Source organism: Varroa destructor, unplaced genomic scaffold (assembly GCF_002443255.2).
Source record: "Varroa destructor unplaced genomic scaffold, Vdes_3.0 BEIS01000005.1, whole genome shotgun sequence".
Classification (NCBI taxonomy): domain Eukaryota; kingdom Metazoa; phylum Arthropoda; class Arachnida; order Mesostigmata; family Varroidae; genus Varroa; species Varroa destructor.
In genome coordinates this window covers 8,078,085-8,095,629 of record NW_019211458.1, presented here as the reverse complement: position 1 = coordinate 8,095,629, position 17,545 = coordinate 8,078,085, and the positions used below count along the sequence as shown (strand labels likewise).

At 38.7% G+C, this 17,545-nt stretch overlaps 2 protein-coding genes across 17 annotated transcripts in view; one reads left to right on the top strand and one right to left on the bottom strand.

The window, feature by feature from the left end:
• mtDNA-helicase (mitochondrial DNA helicase) overlaps positions 1 to 17,545 on the bottom strand; it is a 38,262-nt gene that overhangs the window by 13,724 nt on the left and 6,993 nt on the right. For 4 of the 7 annotated variants that reach the window (XM_022807656.2, XM_086989712.1, XM_086989713.1 and 1 more), the window contains exons 2-4: positions 7,673 to 7,751; positions 3,524 to 3,769; positions 2,743 to 2,941 (exon numbers count right to left, since the gene is read on the bottom strand). In XM_022807656.2, the coding sequence (XP_022663391.1) occupies positions 2,743 to 2,941; positions 3,524 to 3,769; positions 7,673 to 7,751 (524 nt within the window). Of the gene's footprint in view, positions 1 to 2,742; positions 2,942 to 3,523; positions 3,770 to 7,672; positions 7,752 to 14,886; positions 16,783 to 17,545 lie in introns of those variants that run through there. The other 3 variants (XM_022807657.2, XR_002673681.2, XM_022807654.2) reach the window with 3 other exon arrangements.
• LOC111251245 (transmembrane emp24 domain-containing protein 7-like) lies at positions 6,434 to 14,822 on the top strand. Of its 10 annotated transcripts, none has more exons than XR_015328052.1 (5): positions 6,434 to 7,092; positions 7,182 to 7,339; positions 11,327 to 11,701; positions 13,257 to 13,410; positions 13,724 to 14,822. XR_015328052.1 is itself a non-coding variant. In XM_022807660.2 (2 exons), exons 1-2 carry the CDS (start codon positions 9,443 to 9,445, stop codon positions 11,645 to 11,647), a joined length of 378 nt encoding a protein of 125 aa, XP_022663395.2. In that variant the 5' UTR covers positions 7,372 to 9,442; the 3' UTR covers positions 11,648 to 13,221. The 10 variants fall into 10 exon arrangements, 1 of the variants encoding a protein (XP_022663395.2); XR_015328049.1 differs by having other exon boundaries at positions 6,436 to 7,092; positions 11,321 to 11,701; XR_015328053.1 differs by lacking the exon at positions 11,327 to 11,701 and having other exon boundaries at positions 6,435 to 7,092.

The following is a 17,545-nucleotide window of genomic DNA, read 5'->3' as shown; positions in this document are numbered from 1 at the left end:
ATATATACATAACATGCAGGCCATAAATTACACCCTTATTAGCTGATACAGTTTCTAGCTGTTCTATCGTCTGAGCCATTGTTGTACGTATCCCTGCATTGTTGTTGCCTATTGAATTTCTTGATTCTGTCAAGCCATAGAAACTTAGCAAAGCGCCTATTTTATTTTAAACCAATGTGATTTATTACGTAGATGTGATTCTTTTGAAGTCACGTCGAACCTGATGATAGTAGGTGGATTCGTTTGTGTGAGGAGTTCTGTGGATGTCGGAGAGGACCATGAGGACCGTAACGTCGGTCCTTCTAATACGCGTTTCCGTCTTATTGTATCGACTCGCTAATAACTAAGGACATCTATAGTAAGACTTCAGCTAAAGTTCGCCAACAGTCGGTCTGATTATAGTCGAAGTTGGCGCTGCTTTGCTCCTTAACACAAAAGAGCCTCTTGCAAAATCGTTCGCTCGACGTGGCGCCAAGAGAATGCTTGTCTCAAGTCAAATATGAGCTCTAACTTGGGATAGGCAACTAGGGGGGTCAGACCCCCGTTGCGCATCAATTAATACGCGATCGCATAAGCTGTTGTACTTTTGTTGAAGCTGTTGAAGCTTTTTCAATGCTGTATCAGGCATTGTTACACCTCAATCATACGAGAGTATTTCGCATGATTGAGGTGTAAATACGATTGTCGATCAAAATTATGACCGCCAATGAATTCAATTGCAACTGTAAGTTTTAGTTGGATTTCAGAGGAAAATTTTCTGTTCTACCGAACCGTTTGCTCAACACGTATCTAACTGGGATCATAACTTGTTCCCTTATGGTACTATTATGGAGACAACAGTCGAATTTAATATTATACATATACTATTAGTTATGAAAGCAAAAATAAGTTTTTCACTGTCTACCGTCCTGCATAGGCGCAGGGTATTAACTTTGTATCAGAATATCCACCCCAAACGCCTAGAACTTCGCCTAGACATAATTTATTTAATTCTATTAACAGTGTACCTTGTAGTGCACAGAAATTTTATGTGGAACTGTAGTCGATTAGGACCTTTTAATTTGAACATGAAATGTGTCGTTTTTATAGGAACTAAAACTTCTCGAACACGAAACGTTTATACTTATACAGGCACCTAATAATGACATTAAAGGAGGTTGCGGGAATTTTAGAAAACAAATAGATGAAGCAAGAAAAGGGAGCGTAATGTAATATTTATAAGCACAAATAGATCCAGTATGACGAAAACGGCGCAACGTGTCGTTGAAATGTTATTACTCATGCATCGCATACATTAAGCTGGCACGTAACTAATGTCGATCTCTTGTCTTCTAATATCGCTATATTATGTCTTTTTTGAGCATATATGGCCACGATCAGGCATAGTGTATCGTTGAGAGTCTCCTTCGTCGGCCCGACTCTTTTTCGTCGTTTATTCAGACTACAAGACTTGACCATTTCGGGTCCAGAAGAGCAATATCAAAGAGTGGCGACAAGCAGCATATTTTAGATCTGCGTATTTTTGCAGTGTTAAAAGGTTATGGAGTCAGGCTAGGATATTTGGTCCAGTGGAACGGTGAGAAGTGTACAGCTAAAAATGTAGGTGACGGCTGCAAATGATTCCTTTCCAAAGAGGCTCCAGGCGACCGACGAATTTGAAAGATAAAAACAGTGCGTTGAAAATACCATTTTTAAACTCAGTATCAGATCATTTATCGGTAACACATACTCTCAATTATAGAGTAGGCCTGGCCGATATTATTTCGGTAGCTTTTTAATGTCAATCAAGGACAGACTGAAAGACACCGAAGGCGCTAATTTTTGCCAGCCTATAGTTACACTTTACCGGTTCAGAATCCATTTTAATGGCTCCATATTGTACCATAAACCACGCGTGTTTAAAAACCGGAACAAAAACATCTCTCAGCCAATGTACAAAGACAGTGCCACCTCTGCTTTTGTATTCAATGAGAGATTAATAAGAAACTTCAATTGTCTTGCACTGAAGACATACATTTCTATCACGCCCTTATGATCATGTTCAACGTACAGGGCTGTTACTCAACATTCATATGATATACTAACAATTTTAGTAAGAAACTCTAAACATCTTCGAATATTCATTGTGGAGTATTCAATATATTTCACTAACTTATCTTTCATGCACATTATTGTAACCTTATTTACTTAGCGTCAACGCTATTTTCTCCGAAGGGTAAGTTGTGAGGCGTGACCGATGATTACATATGGATAAACCGGGATGTTTCGATACTTCATTCAGCAATGGGGTTACCTATCAATTTCAAAAACTGCCGCCCCAAGGTTTACGAATACGCAGAAGCAGCCAACTTTCGCTGTCTATGCGATGAACAGGATTTAGGAAGCATTTCCCAACTTAGAATTGATGTGGACTAAATAAAACTGACACAAGATGTGGTCTTAATAATATTTAGTTTTCTAAATGTTTGAAGAATTTGTTGAATGTGTCTGAATGACTATACATCTTGCCCTACCAATGGTTTAATATTTCTAAATATTCCAGTTATACATAAACAAGGCTTAATAATTAAATCAGATCAAATCCTAGATAATAAGTATTGCAGGTACATTGAACAGTTAGCGGTTGTATTGCATTACGTTTTGGCATCTTTACTATGACGGGCAATGGTTTGATAAGACAGATTTTCCATAATTATGATGTACGGAATTTCATGTAAAATATATCATAGAAAAAGGGCTTACCTGTAAAAGACTCCTAACTACTAATGCTAGCAAGTGTTGATCGAGAGCTCCCGCGGCCCTGCCGAGCTGTTGCATTGCCTCCACCTGTAGAGTCCAACTCTCCTTTTGTTGTACCTGCTTCAGGGATTTTTTTATCCCTGCCAGAACTCTTTGGTGCGCTACCAGGTTTGGAACTGATGCCGCGCTGCAAATAGGACAACTGAATTAGACAAATCCTCAGGGCTACATTTATGGAAATTACCATTACCAATTCAACAATACGGACCAGTTTAAAGCACCCCTCAATATTCAAAGGCTCTCATTTCGTACTTTTCGAGATCTTTGGAACGAATCTCTCTAATTTCCGCTGGAAAATAGTACTGGCTTTAGCTCATTCACTCAAATATAGTCTTTAACGTATTAAACAATGTAATTAAATTTCACAAAACGAGTGTATGTCTATTTCATTAATCTACGATGTATTGGAAAATCAGCGGCTTAGAGGGCCAGACGCCTCCGGTTGAGACAAAAGACCATGGGACTGCCCTTTCAAGTCCCGCCAACGATACATAGCTCGCACAACCTGCGTGAATGAAGAGAGCTTTTATTTAGATACTGGCTATATAAATAATTTAATAAGGAAATATTTTTGCGTACATTATTCTGTTGATTACTAAGTATCAATTACGCTATCTCATTTCATTTTGAAACTAATTAGCAGACATTCAACATGTTCACTGCTCGTTGCTTGGTCATAACCAAAACTGAAGCAGATATAAGTCAAAAACTTCCTTCTACTTACTTTCTAACTTTCTGTTGTCGCTCTCGACGTAAGCGGGCCATTTTAGCGAGAGTTGCCTTCGACATTGCCGGCTGGTGCTTCAATCCATTTTCGTCGTCTCCGTTGCATTCACCAGCACACGGCGAACTCGACTGCGATCCACCTGCGTTTTCTCTTTGCTCGGGCCCTGAACTGATGACTGGAGATGGCCTATCGAGGGGGGAAGGCCACACCATCGGTGCCGGAGGAGCCACCTCCGTGAGGCGTCTGATCCCAAATGAAAATAGAAACCGAAGGAGAAAGAGCGCAAGTTATAATAAAAAACGTTTATGCGCAAAGGCCATTTTAACTGAATACTGAATAGGCAGATTACTTATAGGGATTCCTCTACACATACTCTACTGTTTCTTCTGCTGTATGGCAAGTAGAGAGAAAAACGATTGATCAACAATTCTGCACTACAGCGGCAGCACAGTTCTGTGAGCATATGTATAAGAACTCTATTGTTGCCAATAAAAGCAGTAAATAAAAAATGCCACGAGCATCATTATCGTTGTGCTATTTCGACAACGAAAAGTACAAACTATAAAACTGCTATAAATGTCTCCGCATGGGATACCGTCATCTGAAATTCAACCTTTTTCTCTGAATCGAAAAATAGAAGACGAAGATATTCAGCATTGAGTGGCTTTTCGTAACTTGCAGATGAGCAGTTGAAATAATGGAAGAATATATGAAGAAGTAGGGTAAAGGAAAACAACTAACAATAGCAGTAGCAGTAATGACAATAGCAACAATAACGCTAGTATCATGGCCAAGAGGTTTTAGATCAATTGGTTAGTAAGCTAAAAGGAAGAGGTCGAGATTATGGATTTGGGAAATATTGGCAAGCGTGCGGAGACCTTGACGGTAAGGAGACGCTGGGAAGGCACGGGGGATTATGAAAATCGCACGTTTTGTAGGACTTAGCGCTGGTTAGTTTTACAACCATGGCTTGGCCCCACACGATTGTGCAGTGGCGAACAACGAGGATTAGATAAATTAAGATTAGCATTTCTTCTAACAGCCCACGAAACCTCTCGTGGTGTAGAGTAGAGGTAGAACGGATACGTCTGGCAGAGCAGGCCGGAAGTAACAAATCGAAGTTGCAGAAAGTAATTAATTACCTTGTAAGGGGAGACTGAGAGGTAGAGCAACATCGTTAAAACAAAGTAGCGAGTAGTCGATAAAGATAAACAAAATAGCAGGGAACTATAATAAAGTGGAAAGAACTGCCAGAAATAAAGTTTTAAGGAGAATTGGGCATCAAATGCAGTGAAGAGACAGGTATCACTAGGTCATCGGGGACACAGTACTTTCTAATTTTAACTAGTATTATGGCTAGATTAGAAAAAGTGCTAAAATATATACAAAGGGTTTTGATTCCCCGTCAAAGGAGGGTTAATGTAGATCAGACAACGCCTTTGAGAAACTGCATAGGAACAACTGATAGATCTGGTCACGTCGAAGAATACCACATTACCACCGAAGTCAGGCACCTTGAGACCATCGAAGACAAGCCAAGCACTATCTTGATAAAAAAACCTTTTCAAAAGCTAAACTGGTAGGTAGATAGTAGAAAGTGTGATTCAATCGGTTAATTTAATCGGTATTGAGTACCCATAGTTGAAACCGTCTGATTATGCATAGTTTTTGTTTGAAGTCGGATATCAACATTGCAAGCAGGGACTAGCTTCAAAGAGACTACACATTCTTTCTATGCCTTGTTACATCCCCATTAAATATAATAATATAATTAATCGTGATTAACCAATGGGAATTTAAGCCAAGAAGTTTAAAAAAAATCTTGCCCTTCTTGCTTGGCCCCATTTGTGCTAGTAACCTCGTTTAGCTTGTGCGCTTGTTCACCTTACCAAAGATATATAAGCCCTACGTTTCGTACATAACTGTTTAAATTGATAGACGCTCTTTACCTTCTTATCTAACTTTTACATATTCTGTTATGATGATTTTTGTAGTTGATTTAGCATGATTTCACCAGTAAAAAAGAAAACGCTCTTTCAGAGCGTTTCTTCTAAAGAAATGGAGAAGAAATTGCAGTTAACCTCAAGGTTGTGTAAGTTAAGGCCCTCACCAATCAGGCTAGCAGTACATCCTGAAAGCTTAGGATTCGCTTAGGTCCTCAACATTTTTTTCATTATAATGTTATCAGTACTGCTCAGAGTCAATACTTAGTATTCCATTTATAGTAGACATAAATCAGATTTCAGGAGATCGGGCATCCCAAGGCGTCCTGACGCACCACCCTCTAATGAGAAATGGCAGCGTCCATTCGGTCTAAGACTTCCCTGTGGAAGACAGTGCATAAACGGTGTGTCTGTAATTTCCTTGCTGGCAAATAGCCAACGAGGTTAATAAATGGGCTCATATGGAGGCTAGGCCATAAGCCTAGGTCAATGGACAAATCGTCAGACCCAGGGAACCAAATCCTGGGTGCGACTAGTCCAGGCTTCATGCTTCCCTCAGCTGGTTGTCCCCATCTACGTACGCATACACATATATGTATATACCAAACCATATTGAATAATGTACAGTAATGAGCCTTTCAGAGTTCCAATCTCGTACACGGCATGGACGCGTGTTACAATTTCATCAAATAGCAGTTAGACACGAATATTTTAATGCTATGTTCCGTCCCGCAGCAGCTGAATCAGAATAGGGCATGTAATATGGCTTGTGACCAGCCTCTTCAATGCTGTAAAGTGCAGGTAATGCCGAATGGATGGCTATACAGCAACTAAACTCGTCCCGTATCGTAAGAAATACTTGACGTTTAAGTTTTCGCGGTTTTGCAGTAACGCAGAAGCAGCTGTTACTGTTACGCTTGTGTAGCAGACAATTTTGCTACGCTGTTTATTTAAGTAGTTCTGCACAATTCATTACCCAGCTGCGGAGGACGAGCATTTCGATTACGTTATTCACCGGGCCATTTTTTAAATAAGACGCTCTAGTCCATTAGCTATGGTGCTGTTGATTAATCGATGCATTCATTCAACAATGGGTCACTGACAGGAAAATAGTCTTTTGAATAGTGCTTTTTGGATAACGCATTTGCCTGCTAGTCTTAGAAATTAAAGATTGTGGTCCAGGTTCGATCCTGAACGTACAGCAAGCCAGCCGATTGGTAGAATGCTTATTGGCGGTTAGCTCTAACCTAAGGCTATGATATAAGGATTAAGAAAACGAGCACTGGATTGTTTTCCAAATACATAATTATATTTGGCGCCAAAGAGGGCGCGAAGGAGCAAACTAGTACATCCTGCAGAAAACTGGCATTTGCATCAAAGCCGTGTTAATTCTATTTTTTCAACTGGCCCTTTTCTGGACGGCAAGCAACTTTGAGAAACGCTACATCCTTTGTTAGTGCGGAACGAAATCTGAGGTTTGGAATGACGAATACGATACGGAGTTGGCACTTATGTGGTCAAGAACAGCTCCATTTTAAGGAAGCAAATTAAAAAATACTCCATCAAAAGCAGCAGCAGGACTCGTTTTCAACATTCAGGATCTACTAGGGAAAAGCCTGCCAGGTTGTATGACCCGCAGATTTTAGGAAAGTTCATTATAAACTATTTGTCACTTTAGATATGAATAATAAAGCTATGCTTCTTCTTCTTAGGACTGCTAAAAATAAAGGATAACCGAAATTAGAGAATATTAAGAAGACGCGAACTGAGTGTAAGACACACGCGGATTTCCGTTCGGCGCCAGCTGTATGAAGCAAACGGCGATGCGGGACGTAAAACTCGAATTATTTAGTTCATCTCTACTTCGATCGTAAGTTTGTTTTTACCTTACTGTAAACTTAAATTTTCCCTAATTGCAAATGCATATTGGCCCGTTTCCTCTGTCTCTGCTGTTAAAGGTCATATTTATGTGACGGTGTTGTTTTAATAAGCAGAAAAAAATAATCAGTTGTTCAAAAGGCTTAATAACGTCATTTGCGGCTGACCTGCAAAACATTAGGCATATTGGTGGACTTAAATAACACTGTTATAGAAAGCACGTCGAGTCCCCCTACACCATCAAAATGTCATCAATATTATATATTCCATGCGAGTATCGATGTACTTGCAACTTAGTATCGATTCTTGCTAACCTATTGCTTACCCATTGAAGGATCTAGAGCGCAGATGAGGCTGCCAGTGGCGAGCCAGTGTGCTCCGCGATGCCAATATCACTGATGGGCCTGTAATGATTTTGCCAAAACTTGTTAATTATGATTTTTTATCATTATTATAAATAAAAAATATAGCTAAAAAAAATCCTTATCATATTTATATCTTTATACGATAAGGCGCTGGATGGCTTAATGGAAGCTAATAACATAAATTTTGAGCCAGCGCCTTTGCTAATAGCTATATTCTGCGCCAAGTCAATTTATATGCTGTGATAATTTTTGTGGATTGTTATAATTGAAAACTAATTAAACAGTGCTCATATAATGGCTCTATGCACTCTGCTGAAGACAAATTTTAAACAGAATTTTATCTGTAGGCCGATGCAATCTATCTACGAAACTTCATTTACGGAAGCCTGGCATTACACCAAGTGCGACTGTTATTTACACTTGGAAAATACGTATACATTATAGCTGTTACGTGACGCACTGATAGCCTCACTCAGTTGCTGCCAAATATCTGTTGTTAGTACTTCTTCTCTGAAGCTTTGTGTTTTCTTATCAACTTTTTAACATGCTACTGTTGTATTATATCCTATGTTTCAATTTCTGCGCAATCTGTAATTGTGCTGAAAGGACACCTGTTATCCTGCAGACTTTGTGGTTTTGGTATATCAGGATACAAGTGCTTTATTTAAAAATGGAAATTTCAAGATAGGAATGATGTAATCCTATTTAATCTAAGTCGTAACTGGTTAGTGATAATACGATGCTACAGCTAAGAGTCGATTCATTTCCTAAGATCTATTAGTTACTAAAGGACGCATTTAATAGCACCTTTTTTTGACATCCTTCTTCACGTCCCATCCATCCGTCGTTGTCTTAACAAGAAGAGCGAGTCAGCTTTTCATGTGCTCAGGTAAAGGTTACCTCAAGTTCTTGCTATCTGTATTAGGACGCTGAATAATACTTAAGTTCAAGGCGCGTATTACAAACAGAACGATCCGTCGGTGAATCTCCCGATAGCTCAAAAGATAGCAGTGTTTACGCACAAGACTTGGATAGTGCTTGCCCATTGTAACCTAATTGGTAAATTTTCTTCTCGTTACGAAAATAACAATATTTTTTTTTACCAGAGTATATAATTCTTGCCCCCGTTATATGTTCTGAGATTTAGGCAAACAATAAATATAACAGCCAGTAGACAGCAATCGATTGAAGCAGTCCTAAAGGTTTGACATACCAGAAAGAAAGACGTTTGCCTCGTTCTTTCGAACAGAACAAAAATTTATTTTTTTTTATACAAAACTTTTTTACCGCTATTTAAGAGTCCAATTAACCAATGCCCCAGCCTCATATTTCCCATCCTTAAACGAGACTTAGTATATTAGTGGGCGGATCTCTATCTTCCGACTTGTGTCAACTATAGAGATTTTGTACGCTACATGTACAGTTTGGTCTCAAATACGATTTCAGAATGCCAGCACAAAAATCATATTTTGCTTATGGAAATTTATGATAAGCAATTGTAAGCGTTACAGTTATCTTACAATCATCGCGATATTTCAAATTCTTCATAAAACTGGCAGTGTATGTACAGCAACTGTTAAATAGCGAAGTGTTGAAGATTAAACGCCTTCTCTCGCTGCCTGTAGCTTTGCCATCAGTTCATATAGATCGTGGTCCTGCTTAAAAGGCAAACTAAGGACGAATGGTTGAAGAGTGCCTTAAATTGAGCAAATTCGAAACGCGTGTTTTTGATGGTAGGGGTCCAGCAGCCGATTCTGCATGCTCAACTCGAGCCTGAACAGGTATTTAAATGTTCATTTTTCCTGTAATTTCTTTGCGCGTTTAACGTGTCTCTCACCAAACTCGACCAGATTTGGCCAAATTCTCAGAATTTTTATGTTAGAAGATGTGCTGTACTCGTGGCTGGAATTACATCGCGCGCTTCTGTGACTAATTCAATAGTTAGTGTTTTCAAACAAATGTGGTTACCAAATCATAAATCAAAGCAGAGACATAGAGACAGCGATAAAAAAACATTGTGAAATAATTCACTATTTTCGCAAGGCTTCGTTCGTTCTATTTAGTGAATTTATTTTTCTAGGTCTCGAAGAACTAAACATGGTTAAAATTTACGTGATTACAGTTTACCGCAACTCTACCCGCACATATCTTGTCATAGCTAGTCCGCTGAAATCTCCCCCAGTCACACAATTCTGGCTGTCTACATAGTCAAATGCAAATGCATTTATCAATAAACGCATTAGCAAAAAAAATCCAGTATTTTAGTGAGGACGAATTAAAGAGTATACAATTAAAAAAATTAGATTATGCCACCCAAAAAAGTGCCCCAGCTGCGTTTCCACGAAAAACACATGTTTGCTTATTCAACTAACAGGCACAGTCTTTTTCAACCTGTAGAATTTTAGACCTGATCGAAGCAGCCAAAAATGTAAAAACTTCTGGTTATTTGGATTCTTGTACGAGCCTATGCTTGGTCTCGATTTTGATATTTATCATAAAGGAAAACTGCGAAAAAGTTATCCATACTCACCAGACAGACGCTAGTGAATTGTGGCGGTCCATGCAACAATTTTTTTAGTTACTATTTTTCAAGGAAAAGTTGAGCGTTGCGAGTTTTTTTTTCTATCACAGTCGTATCAGTTGAACGGAGTATTTGGCGCTTTTTTTCCCCCGTAATCGTAATGGATGAACTCTTTGAAAAAGTTTAAAGTAGTTCCGATAGTTTTGTTAAAATGTTGCCCCGCTCTTAAATTTAAAATGAACACCTCTTAAAAACACACGGAAAATATTTAATAACTTAGAAACTATTCGATTAAACCAGGCAATACACTTATATAATACGTCGAATATCCTAAAGCCGATGTAGCGCATCCTTGTACTGTTTATAAGACACCTTCTAATATATGACCTAAAATCATGACCTACGTTGTTGTTTCTCAAAACAGCTTTATAATATTTTCCCTTAGTAGTCGATTCTAAAACTTTACTAATCAACTCAGCAACGCCTAAATAGCCAAAAGTCGCTGCTTCGACATCTACTAGACGGCAGGTATGACTGAATAGAATAACAATAAGAAAAAGTTTCTTTGTTCACACGCACCCTCACTAAGTTGTAGAATTCACGCATCGGTTAGACAATTCTTCCATCAGCGCGATATCTCACATTCGAAATTGGAAGCGTAGCCAAAATGATATATCTACATGACCAATTCTGTACTGCTCACTCGATCATAGAGAAAAAACTGCCTAGGCACGAATGTTCAATTGGAATGTTTGATAAAGAAGGATCCTATGGACCTGTTCGTTAAAGTTCTTAGCAGGTACAAAGGAACAGCTTGTTTGTGCGTCCACCGTTAACAATACGAACTGATGTCGACTGATTTTGGTAGTAATTGCCATTAGTTTCAAAAATACAAGTCGATACGAATTTATAAACCACGCACTAAGCGCGGTAAGTTACATTCAGAATGTGGGGTGCATTTCTGCTTGTCCTTAGTATCAATCTCCTTCGGAGCGGTGTTGCGGTCGAGCTAGCGTTCGAGCTACCAGACAGCTCGGTGCAGTGTTTCTACGAGGAGGTTTTAGAAAGAACAAAAATTACGTTTCAGTTCCAGGTGCTCTACGGTGGAAAGCGCGACGTCGACCTTGTAATCACTGGCCCGACCCATCTGGAGCTCTACAAAGATAAAGAGAAACAGTTTAACTCCATAGTATTCAAGGCGCCAAGCACTGGAGTATACAGTGCATGTTTCTCAAATGAATTTTCAACGTTCAGCCACAAGCTCGTATATATGCATTCTATGCTTGGCAAAGATCCGCTATTAAACAATGAGGCGGCAGGTAATCAAACAGCGACTGCAGCAGTAACCAAGATGGAGTATGCGATCGGCGAAGTTCGAACGAACCTCAATACAGTTACCGAGTACCAAACCTGAGCTCGTTTACGGGAAAATCAAGCCCGAAGAACTGCACGAGATCTTAATTCGCGGGTAATGTGGCACTCGACAATTCAGTCATTGGCCATCTGCTCGATATTTTTTGCTTGTGTCCATATTGTAAAGAGCTTCTTTAGTAAAAAAGGCAATATTCGGTAGAGAATGGTACATACATACTTCGATGGAAAAGTGTCAGTGGTTGATTAATTAATGAGTGAGTTGACAATTCACGCATAAAAGAAAGGCCGCAGTAACAGTTAAGTAAAAGTTAGCACTATTCGGGCAGACGTATTTTCAGTGAAGGTTTCAACATTGGATTAGTCTATGTGATAATGTATCTGACGTAGGTCTTAGACGAACTTCTAGTGTACTACGAATACCAACGTACAAGGATCTTCGTTTTGAATACAAAACTATCACGTCTCATTTTTCTAGAAGTACCAATAGAAATATCTTGTAGTAATAAGCGTAAATATATGAACAGGAAGCTGACATAAAAGTTCATTCCTTCGTTAGGAAAAATACGTGCTAACGGAAACAATGGTCAATTGAAAAGGAAACAGCTGGGAAAACAAGATTACTGTGTGTTAAGTATCTTCTAATGTAGGGTGTGCGGGAAAATATTTTGATATTAGAATGCTCTAGTTGCTATACGCACGTTTACTTGGACAAAAGCCAATAGCTGATTGTTACAAATTGCAAAGTCTTGTATCAAAAAGTAACTATCCTTGATAAGTTAACGTGTGCAGCAAAAAATTCAGTGTGAGTGGTGAATGCATAAACTACAGGCTGTTAGCGGAACGGTGGTTGTCCACGAAAAACGATCCTATTTCAAGCGCATCCAGGAAAAACATGGCTCAAGTGTTGGATTTGCGTGTTTACCAGTTAGCTAATACGGTCTCTAATAGTGTACACGTGTGCAACGCAGGTCTCATAGAACAGAACTTGGGCGGGTGTACTGTCTCTTTGGTTGACGAACCCTTTAAAAAAATACATGCATTTGACAGTGGTTGAGCTTGCGGTCGAAGGGTACACAATTTGACTGATTACGACTATAGTTCCATTTACTTCGCTATTAGATACGCTTTGGTAGACCAAACTTAAAATATCTGGTACTATCGAAAGTATAACTAAATGGTTTCGTTGAGCACTGCTGGGAGTCCGGTTTCTCCAGACAAGGTTGAAATATAGGAATTTCTTCATGCATTCTACAAGCATTAAAGCATTTAGTGACCATATACGTCTGCGCGACGGTTCTACCAGGCTGAGGTTCAAGCTCAAGTTGAAGCATTAAATACTGGAATAACCCATGCGTTTCGCCATGAAAAAAGTTTACCTAGGCATGATTCGACTTAATTCTTAATAAAATAATTGCGCTCTCGAGTGAAGTTACAACGATTCTATATCCCGCAGCTAAAAGGTCAAACGACTGTAGTCGCAGCCGCGAAGCTTTTTTTTTCTGTAATTTCGATAGCCAAACTTCTTACGCCTATTGTTCACAGTGAATGTTACCGTGATCGAATATGCATGCGTCTCTGTGTGCCAACAACCCATTAATAAATCCGCTTAATGTGTGTCGTATTTTGTTATTCTGCACTCGACCGTATAGGGTATTCATGGAAGCCTAGACCCACTGGGTTTTGTGCGCCCGCAGGCGGTACAGTCGTATTGTCAATAGAAGGCAACCGGTTACTTGATATTGCTAATTTGTGGAAACGTAGGCAAATTTAATACGAATCTCCTCTGATGCTGAGTTCACTAAGGTATATACGTATATATTTGCTCGTTCAAATGAGTCAAAAAAAATATTAAAATGTTCAACATTCAGCTTTATGTCTGATTCGTATATTATTTGCTCACAAATATTGACTGGAATACCTACGTGCTACAACCGATCGACAGTAACTTATCAGCTTCAGCAAAAGGTTAGGTTAGGTTACTTACTGCTTCGTTACAAATGTGACTCGCCTTATTATAAACAAATTGAATATATGTATATGTACGCGTACACATGGTATCCAGAAATGTATACGCTGCTCAACGCGGTATAACATTCTGGTTACTCTTTCTTTTCAGGGTGAAATTAATTGTAAATCATGTGTGAACTGAAAATAGCTTTTGAGTAAGGAAATGAACATTTTTGGAGATATGAAAACGCAGTAGAAGCGCAAAGACAATACTGCGAGAGTTCCAGGCAGATCCACCTACGCGATATGCAATCGATCGGATAAACGACAACTTTGGAACGGATGGAACCGTTTGGGGGTGTTCATGGACGACGTGCAGAAAAACTAGAAACATCAAAGGGTTTCATCAGCTAAGGAAGAACACTGGATAGTTGAAACGACACGTCCGAGAGTCGTGAGCTTGCCACTAGTAAATGAAATACCTATCGCATTTTAAGGCATAACAGCTGTAAACTTATATTACACAATGGTACATCCTATCAATGAATATGGTCCGGACCGAAAGGAATTTTGCGAATGGTACTTGAAGAAATGTGGAACAATTTGTGGGTAGGATTGTTTGGCGCGACGAAGCTACAATCAGAGTGTATGATACAATTAATCGGCACATTGCACTTACTGGACAACTGTAAATATATATATTTGGCAAAAAAAAGCCATGTAAATTCACCAGGCGCTAATGTGGTTCGATATTTCAAGCAGATTAAGTAGATCATTCTCTTTCACTAGTGCAGTGATTGGTGTCAATTGCTTGAGTTTACTGCATGAATCTGTGTTACCATGCAAGAACTTTGGTGGAAACGGAAAACAGGTCGAAGCACCCACACGCCATTATCGTTATTTAAGACTATATCTTCATAAGAATTTTTAAACAGATAGGTTCCAGGAAGAGATCTCACAGAATACTCAGCCGATTGCCCAAATCTTACGCCAATGGACTTTTTCGTGGAGATACTTTGAAAATGAGATCCACGCTTGAAAATAGACAATACTGGAACATTTGAGACTCGTAATGAAGTAATAATGCGTAACAGCACCAAAGTAAATCTCTGTTAAATCTTGTAAATTGTTATTGTAAAATATATTGGCCAAAATAGTAATCTAATATTAGCTGTAAGAAGAAAGGTTACACACTTTACGCAGATTTTTCTGCCATTTTAAATACTAGTTCTTAATAAATAATTACTGAGGCTGTAATCCTTCAGTCACGTATATTTTTAGTCATATTCTATGCATCTATCTATCAAAACATTATTAAAAACACGGCATACGTTTCCTAAATATTATTTTCTATTTTTACTTCCTTTTTTTCTTAGACAACAAACATTGCACTCCGCATTTGTTCATTTCACATTTTAAATTGTAACTTCTGTTTATCCTAAAAGGAAGGCACCATTGCGATATACTACGTCTACATCGTCCTCTCTGCTTTACCTAAAATAATACACGCACACGTTGTTGTTGTTGTTGTTGTTGCTGTTGCTGCTGCTACTGCTGCTGCTGTTATTTGTCGCGCTGGATTATTCTGCTATTTTATTCGTAAATAAATATTCCTATCTGTTAACAGTGTCACTCAAGTTAGTCATTATGGCTCTCACACCGTATCTATAAATCGAAACTGATAACCGCTTTTCCATAGCGACAAAACAGCCACGCCAACCGTCGGTCTCTACATGCGAAGCCACCAGTTTTCCCGGGAAGAAACTATTTGAAAAGCTTCACCACAATCTAAGCCTATATAGTTTGTGTCATTTTATTGAAGCCATTCTGTGGTGAAAATTCAATATGTCGCTGCGAAATGACCTGAGGAAAATTAGCACTCTGCTTTGTCGCGCTCTCTAAACACGCAACACGAGACATACGTTTGCGTCATTTCTGATGTAGCAGCCTTCAAGTCAAGCTAAGATACAAACTTGGCTTTTTCACCCCGATATATTATTTGGGTTGATTTTTACCGAAAAAATGGCATTACGCGAATCGGTATGGTTCACGTTGATCGACTGATGCCGATCAGAGATCTTTTGACAATATAGGTACCGTCAAAAGAACGTCACGATAAAAAATATGTAGGTACAAAACTATACAACGGTTTCATTGAGTAGGCAGTTCCGTCAAGAAAGAAGCAGACTATTAAAAAAATCACCAGGAACAATGCTTTCGAAGTAAGATTTGCGATTCGGTGAAAATTGACTATTTAAAAGAATATTTGTCAATGTAGCAGCGAAACTGACACTCTTAGTTCGTTCGGTATAAATCACTGTTCTACTTTATTTTCGTTAGTAAGACGGAACAAAAACAACTCAGCTTAGTTTAACAAGCTGACAACTTCTAGGCCAGTTATTTTGGACACTGTTAATACATGGCCATTCTTTATTTTTTATAAAAAGCCACTCGTGCCTCATGAACGTGTGAGACCGATAGAGACTAGTATATGGCTTTATTCACTATTTATTATATAACAAATTAAATTTTGATATTGGCTAAAGGTATCCAAATCTGATTTTAGGCACCGCCCTTTCACATGGTGTGTACAAGATCAACTTTCAGATAATTGTATCGAGAAAAATATACACCATAGCCCTTTAGTTGACCAAAAGAATAGCGGTAATGCACTGGGAAGGTGCATGTATTCCTCTCTCCCGTCTCGTTAATTCTAGAGTAGCGTTATTGAAAACTAAGCTAGTGAAGATTTTCATTAATACTATGCTTTATACATAGGTAGAGAGGTAAAAGGTTCAGAATATACAAACCAGATGCGTGTGTGTGTGTGTCTGTGTGTCTGTGTGGATGAGTGTGACATCTCGTCCCAGATTTTCTTGTAAGTTTCTACAAGCTATCGGTTTTAAATGATTGTTTTTCTTATACGCGCCCCTACCAAAAACCATTTCTCATCTTCTCAGTTGAACTTTAATTCCCCTTAGCCCCGTTCTCGCCTGAGTGTTGTTCCTGTTGATGCTGATGTAATTGAAGTTTCTTATAAAAACTGAGCGTCGGTTTGTCGAAATAGAGCGGGAAAGTGCCCACATCTCCGTCGAAGCGATTTTTTGTCACCTGAATGTACTTAGTATTACGCGGCGATTTTTGTAGTATCATAACATTGTCTGCCTCCTGGGAAACTTTCGCCGAACCGAAGATACTTGCTGTTCCTAACATCTCGTCTTCTTTTTCCTATTCAGTAGTGGTCAAACAAAAATAAAATATGCTATTATGTAACATCAAACTTAACGTCAAATATATTTATTTTTTTTTATTACTGGTTGAAATCAAAGAGAATACAAAGGAAGATGTTAGAACGGATTTTTCCTCTAAACAATTCGACAATCCGAGATTTTGTGATGCACAGTTTAAGCGTTCTATTGAATCTCAATGCGGCCATGATATTTATGGCCTTAAATTAGGAAAATTTAAATGCATTGGCTATTTGATCTACCTAAACATAGCATATCTTCAAACAGTACGTTGTCGTCATTGTTATGTAAGCAAAATGTCTAATCCACATAACTTGCACACATAATTCACGAGTATAAAGCATACGACCAGCTGGTTTTGTTTCTTTCATGATTTTGCTCTACCATGTTAATCAGAAATGTAACCGCATAAAACGGCTTATTGTTTGAAATTATCGAATGGAACATATTTGCATCTGGGGACATTTTAAACCACTCTAACCGTTAGAGCCATTCGAATTCCGTGCCTGTCCTCAAGTTGTCTCATATATTAGTACTGACGGGTTAATAAGCTAAAGTTTAAGGTCTGTGATACAAGTACACTAGCTTTCATTTTCTTTGGTTTTCGATTCTCGTTAGATCAACTACTTTAGTAGAAGAAAAAAACGCTTAGGCTCGCTGAGCACAACAATACAATAAGAGTAAGTACAGTAATCTTGAACAAGACGAATCCCTTTCCATGAATAATTCGATATGAAGGTGTC

Coding starts and splice junctions, on each gene's coding strand:
- LOC111251245 (XM_022807660.2), top strand. CDS start 9,443: ATGGTAGGGGTCCAGCAGCCGATTCTGCATGCTCAACTCGAGCCTGAA. Junction 9,494..11,320: donor CTCAACTCGAGCCTGAACAG/GTATTTAAATGT, acceptor ATTACGTTTCAG/TTCCAGGTGCTCTACGGTGG.